At 44.9% G+C, this 12862-nt stretch overlaps 2 protein-coding genes across 2 annotated transcripts in view; one reads left to right on the plus strand and one right to left on the minus strand.

Moving 5' to 3' along the window:
• The window catches only part of MICU2 (mitochondrial calcium uptake 2), a 140165-nt gene extending 135972 nt beyond the window's left edge, over positions 1 to 4193 (minus strand). The window contains exon 1 of the mRNA XM_047874677.1: positions 3984 to 4193. Coding sequence (XP_047730633.1) covers positions 3984 to 4193 — 210 coding nt within the window. The remainder of the gene's footprint in view (positions 1 to 3983) is intronic.
• A 61-nt stretch (positions 4194 to 4254) lies between these two features.
• Positions 4255 to 12862, plus strand: part of FGF9 (fibroblast growth factor 9) — a 95000-nt gene continuing 86392 nt past the window's right edge. Inside the window, exons 1-3 of the transcript XR_007155581.1 lie at positions 4255 to 4574; positions 8851 to 8949; positions 10434 to 10608. The gene's annotated coding sequence lies outside the window, so the exon portion shown is untranslated. The remainder of the gene's footprint in view (positions 4575 to 8850; positions 8950 to 10433; positions 10609 to 12862) is intronic.

Genomic DNA, 12862 nt, shown 5'->3' on the forward strand with positions numbered 1-12862 from the left:
CTACAAAAGATTCTGAAAAGTCAAAACTATCTTGACCAAGAAGAACAAACCTGGAGGCATCACACTTACTGATTTCAAGATATACTACAATGCATAGTAATCAAAAAAAATGTGATAGTCCCATAAAAATAGACATATGGAACAGAATAGAGCCCCAAAATAAGATACACGACGGGAAAGGACAGTCTCTTCAACAAATGGTATTAGGAAAATTGGATATTTGTATGCAGAAAAATGAAACTGGATGCTTATCTCACATCATATATGAAAATTAACCACAGGGGATTAAAGACTTAAATGTAAGATCCCAAACAGTAGAACTACTAGAGGAAAACATAGGGAAAAACGCTTCTTGACAGTGGTCTGGATGATGATTTTCTGGATATGTGACCAAAAGCACAGGCAACAAAAGCAAAAATTATCATGTGGGATTGCATCAAACGTGAAAAAACAAAAACAAAAAAGCTTATGCAGAGTGAGGCACCTGGGTGGCTTAGTTGGTTAAGCATCTGACTCTTGATTTTGGCTCAGGTTATGATCTCAATAATGGTCGTGAGGTTGAGACCTGCATTGGGGCTCTGCACTAACAGTGAAGAGTTTGCTTGGGATTCTCCCTCTCCCTCTGCTCCCCCCCCCCCCACCCCTGCTTATGCAAGTGCTTGCTCTGTCTCAAAAAAAAAAAAAAAAAAAAGCTTATAAAGAGCAAAGAGAAACCACGGACTGAAAGACAACTTACAGAATGGGAGAAAATTTTTGCAAACCATACATCTGATAAGACGTTAATAACCAAAATATAAATGGAACTCAAACTAAATGACCGTAGAAATAAATAAAATAACCAGATTAAAAAATGGGCAAATGGGGCGCCTGGGTGGCGCAGTCGGTTAAGCGTCCGACTTCAGCCAGGTCACGATCTCGCGGTCCGTGGGTTCGAGCCCTGCGTCGGGCTCTGGGCTGATGGCTTGGAGCCTGGAGCTTGTTTCCGATTCTGTGTCTCCCTCTCTCTCTGCCCCTCCCCCGTTCGTGCTCTGTCTCTCTCTGTCCCAAAAATAAATAAACGTTGAAAAAAAAAATTAAAAAAAAAATGGGCAAAGGACGTGAACAGACATTTTTGGAGACATACAAAAGACAAACATATATATGAAAAGGTGCTCAACATCATGAATCATCAGGAAAATGCAAATCAAAACTTCTACAAGGTATCACCTCACATCTGTCAGAATAGCTATTACCAAAAAGACAAAAGATAACAAGTCATGAAAAGGAGGTGAAGAAAAGAAAACCCTTCTACACTGTTGGCTAGGAAAGTAAATTGGGACAGGCATTATGCAAAACAATACAGAGGGTCCTCAGGACATTAAAAATAGAACTACCATATGGTCCCGCAGTACCACTTCTGGGTACGTACCTGAAGGAAATGAAATCAGTATTGTGAAGACATATCTGCACTCCCACATTCATTGCAGCATTATTTACAGTAACCAACTGTCCATCAATGGCTGAAAGGAAAAGATGTGATGTGCATGTACACACACACACAGGAATATTACTCAGCCTTGAAAAAGGAAATCTTGCTACCCAACAATAAAGATGAGAATGGAAGATATGCTAAGTGAAATAAGCCAGGTACAGAAAGACGAATGCTACATGGTCTCACTTCTATGTGAAATCTAAAATAGTTGAATAGAAGAACAGAGCAGAATGGTGGTTGCCCGAGGTTGGGGGAAGTGGGAAGATGTTGGTCACAGGATAATAGTTTCGGTTAAACAAGATGAGTAAGTCCTAGAGATCTAACATACACTATGGTGACTGCAATTAACAATGCTGTCATTATATACTGAATATATATATATATTCTCTCTATATATAGAAATTTGTTTTAGGATAAATCTTAAGTGTTCTCATCACACACATACTCTATGGTAACTAGGTGAGGTGATGGGTATGTTAATTAACTCGTTACGGTGACCATTTCACAATGTATAAAAAAAACCATCAAGTTGTACACCTTAGGGGTGCCTGGGTGGCTTCATTGGTTAAGCCTCGACTTCGGCTCAGATCATGATCTTGTGGCTCATGGGTTCGAACCCCGTGTCAGGCTCTGTGCTGACAGCTCAAGAGACTGGAGACTTGCTCCGGATTCTGTGTCTCCCTCTCTCTCTCTGCCCCTCTTGGGCTCATGCTCTGTCTCTCTCAAAAATAAATAAATGTTTAAAAAAAAAAAAAAAAAAAAGGAAGTGAATCACTTTTACTGGAAGGTGTATCTGAGTAGTGATGGGTTAGAGTATTACCACAACGGGCTCTGAGTATCAAAATTTTCTAATGTGGATTTTATCCTAGGCAGAATGAGGCACCAATGGTTACTGAAGAAGGGTACGCTATGTGGTTAATAAGTCATTCTTTGCAAGATTAACCTAAAGGTTGCAAACAGAATGAAATAAGAGACTGAGAACAGAGAGAGGGGTGCCTGGGTGGCTCAGTCGGTTAAGCATCTGACTTCAGCTCAGGTCACGATCTCCCAGTTCATGAGTTCGAGCCCTGCGTTGGGCTCTGTGCTGACAGCTCAGAGCCTGCAGCCTGTTAAGGATTCTGTCTCCCTCTGTTTCTCTCTGCCCCTTTTCCTCTCAAGCTTTGTCTCTGTGTCAAAAATAAACATTAAAAAAAAATTTAAAAAAAAGAGCTGAGAACAGAGAGAAACCAATGATGAATAATAAATTGAATCCTTGGCACCAGAAGAACTAACAAAAATGCCATAAAATACCACAAGACAGATCCTCCCACCTATGATCAGCAATGGTAAGAGGATAGGAAAGTTATTGAACCTGTTATCCATATGGCATCTTAATTTAATACAAGTCAAAATATCATTTATCAATGCTTAATTTTAATTCACAAGGCCTGTCTTCCTCTCTTTCTTAGTATCTAACCGTTCCTTGGGTTTTTCATTAGAAAGGTAAAATGTATGGGTGCGTGGGTGGCTCAGTCGTGATCTCACGGTTCCTGAGTTTGAGCCCCGCGTCGGGCTCTGTGCTGACAGCTCAGAGCCTGGAGCCTGCTTACGATTCTGTGTCTCCCTCTCTCTCTGCCCACCCCCAAACTGCCCCCCTCTGTCTCTCTCTCAAAAATAAATAAACATTAAAAAAAATTTTTTTTAAACAGAAGAGACCCTTAAAAAAAAGATACCAGGTAAACCTAACAAAGAATACGATTTCTAATTTTCAAAGCAACGCATACACTAAAACTTATTAAAAATACATAAAATATCTAAGAAGTAGTACTTTTTCAAATATTTTACCGGGCAGTTTTACACTGAAGTAGGGAACTTTGTCCCTTGAACGTGGAGGTTTCAGAAGAAACGTCTTTTGCTTAGTACTTAGAGTCTACCGAAGATTAAGGTTCATAATCATGTAATACTGTTCCCCAGAGGTGATGATAAAATCTGGAAATCATCAACCTGCTAATTTTTATGGTTGGCACTTTTACGGTTAAAAAAAAAAAGTCATCTATTAGGACAACTTCACCACGCTACGCAGAGAACCAGTCGCAAAGGATTTAGTTACAAAGGTTAACAAAGGTACGTGTGGGGTGAGTCCCTGGAAACACACCCCCTGAACCTCTGAGCAACACCAGCAAGAAGGGAGGGAGCGCGGGCAAGGTGTAGTGAGAAATCCCAAACCAAGACACGCCCACACCCATCGTCTCCATTCGCGTCTCGGGCTTTCGGTGTCCGTGCGGCTTTCGCGGGATTCCCCCCGGAGGGGCTGGGCCGCCCGTCGTCGGCCTCGATGCCCTCGGGCGCGCGCGGCGGGGGCCGCGGCTGGAAAGGAGCGCCTCCCACCCGTCCGGGGCCTTCCGCGGCGGCGCCCCTAACGCTGACTCCGGAAGAGGAGCCGGGGCCGCCCGCGGCAGCCCCCACTCTCCACCGCCGGGAGTCCGAGGAGGGAGGAGCTTGGTGGGGTTGGCGAAAAGGACCGGTCCCGTACCTGCGCTAAGACGGTGAGCCTGCCTTCGGGCGCCGCGACGTTCACGCGGCCGTGGTACCATGCCACTCCTGTGCCTGCCAGGGCCACGCCGGCCACTGCCGCCGCCAAGGGGCTGGGGCCCGGCAAAGCCCGCCGGCCGGCGGAGAGCCCACGCCGCAGGCGGCCGCCCCAGGCCGTCAGCCGAGCGCTTCTTACCGCAGCCGCCGCCATCTTTGCGGAAGCGCCCCATCCATCACCGAGTCCCGGGCCGCCGCCGCCGCCTCGTCGCACGACTCGAGAACTCCCGCGCGGCCACGGGTCTCGCGAGAGCTGCACGGCCTCCGTCCGGCCTCCGTCCAGCCTCCGGAGCCTGCCTTCCGCGGGCGGCTGCGGCCGCGCAGCTCGGAGCGGCGGCAGGGGAGCGTGTGCGAGGGAGCCGGGTAACTGGAAAGGGGTCCGAACAGAACCCCAAGTGGCCTCCGCCGTCGAGGACGAGATAGCTCCCCTATTGTGTAGGGAGGTCCTACGGTTTTCGGAAGGAAAACGTGTCTTTCACTAGGGAGAAGCCGCTGTTTGGTGGGCGCTGCGGGCTTGAGGGGAAAGCACGGACGGGTGAGCCGGGCACTGCGGACAATACCTGTGATCGAGTGTGTGGTTTGCCTTTCTGATGGGCCTGCGCTTAGCAGTGGAAGCCCATTCCCCGAAGAAGTTGGGGCGTGTAACTGAAAAACCTTGCATAGCCCTTAACGCTACATCTGTTTTAAATTCCACGAGCCTACGCGTGTTAAGAATTTCTTCAAACTACTTGTATCATTATTCTGAAATCCACAGACGCTGCAGTTACTTTCCCACGGGCCATTTCAAATAACATCAATTAGCTCGCTCAGCTTCTAGTAAACAAAAGTGTTTAAAGCAATTTTTTTTTTTTTTTTTTTAAATGTGACCGTGTTCTCTTAGCTCACTTTAATAGCTTAAGCAAACTCTAAACTTACTTTTTCAGTTGTGGCAAAATGCGCACAGCGCTACCGTCTTAACCGTTTTTAAATACACACTTCATTGGTGTTGGGACATTCACGTTGTTGGGCAACCATCGCTACCGTCCGTCTCCGGAACTGCTTTCATCTTGCAAAACTGGCAAACCTAAAAAATAGCATCTTCCCCATCTGTCTTGTTCATCCTCCCTATTCTTGTATTCTTGACTGCTCTTTCGTTTTTGCCACATCATACCCTGTCCCAGCCTGCTCACCCTGATGGGGTATTTTCTAATGAACTCGCAAACAGAGCCGCTCTATTTCAGGCAATCAGCGTTTGCTGAATGTGGAATTTAAATTCTGTCCCAGTGAAGTGTTTGATACCTGTCGTCCCACCTGGGACCAAGTCAGATGCATCAGGACACCTGCCCGACGTCACTGTCGTCAGCGATGTTTTCTTCCCCTGTGCAGGCTTGGGACAAAAAGCCTCGGTCCTGGTTGTTGCGACGGTCAGAAGAGACCATTTAGCCGAGGCTCGTGCCTTTAGCAGAGGCCTTTGTTTCGTAGCCTCCGACCCTCCGTTCTTTGGTCTTTGCTTTGCAGAGCACGTTTCCTTAATAAGCTTGCTTCAGCCTCTGAAGCGTCCCAAGTAGAAGCTTTACTTGGATATGCAGTAACTTGCAGCCAAAATGGTGCCAAGGTCCTGACCACATAGTCACTGTCACCTTGAAGTTTGTGAAACCAACAAAAAAACAAGTGCCACAGCGAGTCTGATTTGACCACTGAATTCTCAGGTCGTTTTGCCGCGATCTGCCCTCAGTTCCTGCTCCCTTTTCCTTCGCCAGCTTGTCCAAATCTGCAGTCAGAGCTTCCTCACTCTCCCCCGGCTGCTGAAACCACTTTCCCTGTGCCTTCCCAGGCAAGCAGGCGGTAGATGAGACTCATCACACCGAGATTTGTGAGCCAGACCACACGGTCAGAATCCTGGCTGTGCCAGGATGATCACTGTGACTTGGGGCAAATTAACTTAATTTCTCTGAGTCTCGGTTTTCTCCACTGTAAACAACTCTGCCATGGTTTGGCATTGGGGGATGAAATGAGACATTCTGTAGAAAGTCCACAAATGCCCGGCACGTTGTAGACTCACCACACTGTCAGTTTATCTTCTTCAACTTCTGGGTGATTCCTGCCCTCTGATCATAAATGAGCTTGAAGGAGACCTTACCTTCTGCTTACCTTGCGCTATACTCTTGGTTTCCAGAAACCATGGTTAAAATGGTAGTGTTAGGTATATACATACTGTCTAATTCCCACTGTTCCTCTATTTATTTTTTTTTATTTAAAAAAATTTCTTTTTTAACATTTATTTATTTTTGAGACAGAGAGAGAGAGAGAGAGAGAGAGAGAGAGAGAGAGAGAGAGCATGAACAGGGGAGGGTCAGAGAAAGAGGGAGACACAGAATCTGAAACAGGCTCCAGGCTCTGAGCTGTCAGCACAGAGCCCGACGCGGGGCTCGAACTCACGGACCGCGAGATCATGACCCGAGCCGAAATCGGACACTTAACCGATTGGGCCACCCAGGCACCCCTCCTCCACCTATGTAATGAAACCCCACATCTATTACTTAGTCATGGCTCCGAGGCCCAAATATTCCCATTGTGTATTCCCATTGGAACATTGGGCATATTTAAAGACATTCTATTTGACCCACAGTTTGACATCCTCCAGGGCAAGGCTATCTTATTTTTCTGTTTCCTCAGCACCTAGCACAATGCACAATTCCTCAGCACCTAGCACAATGCCCAGCACCAGCACAATACCTAGACATTCAGTGAATGAATATATGAATAAGTGAAAAAAATAGATGGCACAAATGAAACTCTGGTGTGCCTATTTCCATTCTTTGAGTATCAAACATCAGAAATCTATATAATTTATTTTCCAAGATAAAAAATTCATTTAAATTATTTTTGCTGAAAATCTTTGAATGTACTTGGAAAATTGTGCTTTGTAATTAGGTTTTATTTCCTTTTTTTTTTTTTTTTTTTGTACTGTGTGCCCAGGCCTGTAGAATTCTCATTAAGATTTAATGTATTCAAACTTTTCTTTTGCAGAGGAAACAAATTCTTATAATAGAACCAATTTCTAGCCGACTAACCATTCTAAGTATGAAATCTTCCCTGGCAGCTGTTGACATTTGTCTAAGTGCATTGACTATATTGGTCTTTTTAGGCTCCAGCTTTGTTCGTTTCTTCATCACCAGCTGTAGAGAAAAATATACATCCTTGGCTGGGATGTATTTTCAACCACGTAGTTTATAAACTGATCCCCAAATAAGGAACTGCTTCTAAAACTATAAGATCTATGCTGCTTTAAATGATAATTGGAGAAAAACAGAATAGAAACACTGGTAGCTCCAAAATTATTTTTTAAAATTATTTATTTATTTTGAGAGAGAGCGCGTGCGTGTGCACATGCAGGAGAGGGGCAGAAAAGGAGGGAGCGAGAGACGTGGGGCTCAAACTCATGATCATTATGAGATCATGACGGGATCGTGACCTGAGCTGAAATCAAGAGTTGGGTGGCTTAACCCGCTGAGCCCCCCAGGGACCCCCCAAAAGAACACTTTTCATTCACTTTGTGCTTTTTTTCTGGATACTTCTTTTTTTTTTTTTTAATTTTTTTTTTTCTCAACGTTTATTTATTTTTGGGACAGAGAGAGACAGAGCATGAACGGGGGAGGGGCAGAGAGAGAGGGAAACACAGAATCGGAAACAGGCTCCAGGCTCTGAGCCATCAGCCCAGAGCCTGACGCGGGGCTCGAACTCCCGGACCGCGAGATCGTGACCTGGCTGAAGTCGGACGCTTAACCGACTGCGCCACCCAGGCGCCCCTTTGTGCTTTTTTTCTGAAGGAGGGACATAAGTTATAGGACAGAGAAACTATTCTCAAGGAACTTTGCTTTTACTGGAGGCCAGGCCTGAATTGAAAACAATGCAAGATGGCATTTGACTGTTAACATCAAGGAGGAGGAGTGTGGTTGGCTACAGTGGTCAACTAGGAAAGAGAGGAAGCCTAATCTGGAACTCGGAAAGTGAGAAACGTTTGCATAGATAGGATCCTCAGAGATCGGAGTAGGGTTGTGAGCATGGGAGAAAGGTACAGTGTGTGTTTGCATGGTTTGGAGCAGAACTGGTTTAGGGGTGACCCTGAGTGGCTTGAGGGCCACAAGGGGTTCTGCAGTATTTCCAGCAATATGTGGGACAGTTGTCAGCTTTCTTGACCCTCTACAGGTTTGTCTTTGGGGTGCTTATACCTCTTTTCCAGTATCTGCCCCCACTCCCCTTAGTGCCTGATCAGACTTTGCATGTCAGACGCTACCCAAGTGATTGCCTTCTGCCTGCCCAGATTTTATCCTGGCCTTTCTCACCCATTATCCCATCTGCTTCTCTAAATTATTTTCCTTCCCATCTACAATCAAAAGTTTGATTTTCTCTGGGTTGTTGGTCTTGAACAAAAGAGATCAACCAGCTTTTCTTATTGAAGACATTTAGTCTATTGTATGTCCATTTTAAAAGACAAGGTTAACTGAAATGAATCTTTGATCTTAGCGTGTTTAGGGAAGATAAATAAAACTTGCTCTGCTGGGTGGCTCAGTTGGTTAAGCATCCGACTCTTGGTTTTGGCTCGGGTCATGATCTCACGGTTTTGTGAGTTCGAGCTCAGTGTCGGGCTCAGTGTTGGGCTCTGTGCTGGCAGTGGGGAGCCTGCTTTGGATTTCTCTCTCTCTCCCTCTCTTTCTCTGCCCCTTCCCCGCCCATGCTGTCTCTGTCTGTAAATAAACTTTAAAAAAATTTAAAAAAACCCCAAAACTTGCTATCCTGATTCTGAAAGATTCCTTACTGTCGTATTACAGAATAACGTGTGTCAAGATTGATTATCTTGGGTGGAGGAGAAAAAAAATACTGAGGATCTCAAAAGATAAAGAGGTTGGACTTAATCCTACAGCAAAAGAGTAAGTGACGTACAGATGGACATTATAAAGAACCATTGCTTGGAATAAGCAGAGGTTAAACTATATTTATGGTGGATAATTGTGTAGTGAAGGGTATGAATCACTCTCAGAGGCCCTAGATGAGTCAAAAGAATTGCTAATTATGTCTTTTTTTGTTCAGTTTGGGGCTATGGGTAAAAATATCTGGGTATCATGATTGATACCAGCTTGTGCAGAAATAGGTCAAGATTAAATCTTACCGACAGTGAAAAAGCAGTGTGAAGGGAACATTTTCAGTGTCTTTCAGATCCTCCTCTGCTTCTCATTCCCTGCCCATCACCCCAGTTTACACCCTCATTACCGCACGCTTTGATGATGGCAGTCGCCTCTTAACACACACGGTTGCTTCCAGTCTTTTTCTCCTCTGAAGCATCCCATAGATCTATGTCAGATCAATCTTCCTAAACATTTCTTTCACCGTGCTTCCATTAGCTGTGTGATTTAACCTTCCCAAACCTCTCTTTGTTGGAGAATGAGGCGTTTGGTTTCAGTTTGTTTTTCCAGTTCTGAAATTCTCATTCTGTGCCACTCCAGAGTGGCCTTTTTTTTTTTTTTTTTAAGTTAAGCAAACTGGATTGAGTGTGAAATATGTGCCAAGCTTAGTGCCATACCTCAGAGATGCACAGACAAATAAGTAACAGCTCCCCCTGTGGGGTTTTGTCACCGGCAGGGGTCTTCACACATTGGATTGTGGCCCTTATGCTTAAAACTTTTTGAAGCTTTATGTACATTTATTTGTTTCTTAAACCAACACATTTACAATTAAACAATAACAAGCTCATAGTAAAATTTTAATTATGAGATAAAACTTAAATAGTATTTATAAAATAAAATTTAATTTTGTTTTTAAAGGTGCAATAAATGTTTTGCACTGTCTAAAAATGTTAATATCTAGTGGGATCAATGTGATTAAATTGGCTTCATTAAGTTGGATAATTTTGGTTTAAGTTTTGTGAGATAGAAATGCAAAAAAAAAAACAACAACAAAAAAAAAAACACCCAAAAACAAACAAACAAAAGAAATGCAAAGTTCTGGCATTCTGTTCGGTTAATTTAGATGCTAGTTTTTAATAACTGTAAAAACTCAAAAAGCTGTCTCATAAAAAAATTTTCAAAGGGAGGGAAGGAGTATGTTATTAACCGAAGTACTGAAATCATGATACTTGTGTCTTTTTAAGCTTTTTATCGTGACAAGCTTAAAATATACACAACACTGGAGAGCATAACATGATAAACCTCCATGTATGCCTACCCTGACTTGAACAGTTACCAACCCGTTACCCATCTTGTTTCATCTGTACCTGCGCCATTTCCCCCGACTAGATTGTGGTGAAGTAATTCTCAAGCTCGTACAAATTTATTCTAAATATTTTAGTATGCCTTTTACAAGATGACTTTAAAAGAAACTCTACATACCAATTTCTCGGTTTTGTATTTCTTAATAGTGTTTGTAATCCAATGGACACACAAAAATGCACTGAGGAAAAAAGTCGCAAAGGTCGTGTGAAATGCCGGGAAGTTAGACACGAGGCAACGAGAAGAAGACTGTTCTGCAAGGGTTGCGTAACATTTCCACGTCATGGGGAGAGTGACCTGTGCTATAGTGAAGTGCACTTAAGGGTGAGTGGTGGCACAATGTTTGAAGTTGCAAAGAAGATGTTATCTGAAAACACATTTATGGGACAGACTGTGTATGCTCGGGAAACTCGATTATTTATTTATTTTTTTTTTATAAAATTTTTTTTAATGTCAATTTATTTTTCAGAGAGAGAGAGACAAAGAGAGGGAGGAGAGAGAAAGACAGAGCATGAGCAAGGGAGGCGCAGAGAGAGAGACACAGAATCCAAAGCAGGCTCCATAGCACAGAGCCTGACATGGGACTCAAACCCATGAACTGTGAGATCATGACCTGAGCTGAAGCTAGACGCTTAACCGACTGAGCCACCAGGCACCCCAAAACCTGATTATTTTCAAGTCAGTCATAATATCTCGAAAGTTCTGCATATGTCACCAAGAAAGGAAAATAATACTTTTTCCTCCTTTGCTGCCTTTCAACTGTAAACCACGTGTTTCCAGCAAATCAAAGATGATTGGAGGGGGCACCTGGGTGGCTTAGTTGTTTGAATGTACAGCTGTTGTTTTCATCTCAGGTCATGATCCCAGGGTCATGGGATTGAGCTCCGTGTCTGAGTGTAGACACTGCTTAAGATTCTCTCTCTGTCTCTCTCTGTCCCTCTTCCCCGTTTATGCTCTCACATTCTCTCTCTCTCTAAAAGAAAGAAAAATTAAAAAAAAAAAAGATGACTGGAGGAGTTAGAAGAGCCATGTCATATCCAGGTGAGCAAGGGCAAGACTGGGACGGGAACTAAAAAAAATCTAGCAAAATGTTCCTTGATCCCAAGGTTTCATAGAAAATTTCAAGTCCATGGTATGGATTCACGTGCATCAGGACATCCAGAATATCTTAGCCTGTCTTCGACTGTGCAAAATATGAGGGCATTGAGTTAGTGCAAAAGCGTCACTATTTTCATTCTTTCTTAAAAAAAAAAAACAAAATTAAAAATTGCAACTTCATTATGCTTTTCTTTCCCCCAAGAGCAGATCTGTTGGTTCTGTCTTCAGGCCACGAAGCTGGGTGACTATGCGGTTAGCAGCAGCACCAGCCCAAGGCGATTCGTGCCCTGGGCATTGGCCGGGCTGGAGGCTGGTCATCCGGCAGCAGAATCTAAGTTCCTTTCGGAAGCGTCTTTCTCCAACTGACTGGGTTGTCCTGAGTTTGTTTCGTGCTTCAGGGATTCAGAACAAATACTTTGATATGGTCACTGTTCGGAGGCTCTCCCGGGGTCAGTGATGAGCATTAGGCGTCGAGAAATGTTGGGGCTGTGGCAAGGAGGGCAAGGGCAGGGTGTGACAGGTGACCCTCCAGTCACTCACAGGGTGGATAGAGCTGCCCCTTGAACACACGCAGAATGATGGCTTGGATGTCGGTGATCTGCTGCCTGCTTGGTTTGCTGCGAGGTGACGCAGATGGCCTTGAGGGATGAGGTATTCAGTCGGGCTTGCTTCCTGGCATGACCTCAGTGACCTCTCCCAGTTGTGAAGCCTTTAGCTGCGACCTTTGGGGGTTGGGAGTTGAGAGTGGGCCTCCAGATGAAGAGACAAGCCTACGAGCCAAGAAGTGGTTGGTGACAAAGATGAGCTGTGCAGAAGCTGGGTGGCTTTTGAGAGCCAGTAGTAGTTCTTGCCATTGACGGGGAACTTGTTGTGAATTAGAGCCAGTAGAGCTGAATCTGTGAAGTCAAGAGCATCTTCTTTGGGGGTGGGCTTCAGTATGGGGATTTGGGTGTGTAGATAGTCCAGGGGGCATTAAAGGGCTGCTTCTGGACTGCCTGACCACTGGAGGTCTGTCTTTAAGGAGCAGCCACATGGCAGATGTGGCCTGCGCCACCGAAGCCCTGAACTCGGACACTAGGCCGTAGTGGTGATTTGGAGGTCCTCTTGGCCTTTTTAGGAGCTTGAGATGTTTTGCAGGGCTGGGCTGGCTGAGTGGGCTGGGGGGACTGTTCCCCATCAGTAGGAGGGTCTGAGTGGAAGCCCTGTCTGGAATCAGGAGGGTGTGAGCACGGAGCCTGGGCATGGAAGTTTCCGAGGCCGCTGTGCCTGTTGCTGATTGTTGGAGTAATCGTGAGGGTGGGAGCCTTCTGCCCGGGACAGGCACTGCTTCGTAGCTTCTTCGTAGCAGGGCTGCTGGCTGTCGGCCGCTCTCCACTGCTCACATGCAGCTGTCCTGCGAGGACGAGCTATGTGGGCATGGCCAGTGGCCAGGACCCTAGGCAGTTGCGTGTCTGGCACCTCTGACTGCAAGCCCACGATA

Source organism: Prionailurus viverrinus, chromosome A1 (assembly GCF_022837055.1).
Source record: "Prionailurus viverrinus isolate Anna chromosome A1, UM_Priviv_1.0, whole genome shotgun sequence".
NCBI lineage: Eukaryota > Metazoa > Chordata > Mammalia > Carnivora > Felidae > Prionailurus > Prionailurus viverrinus.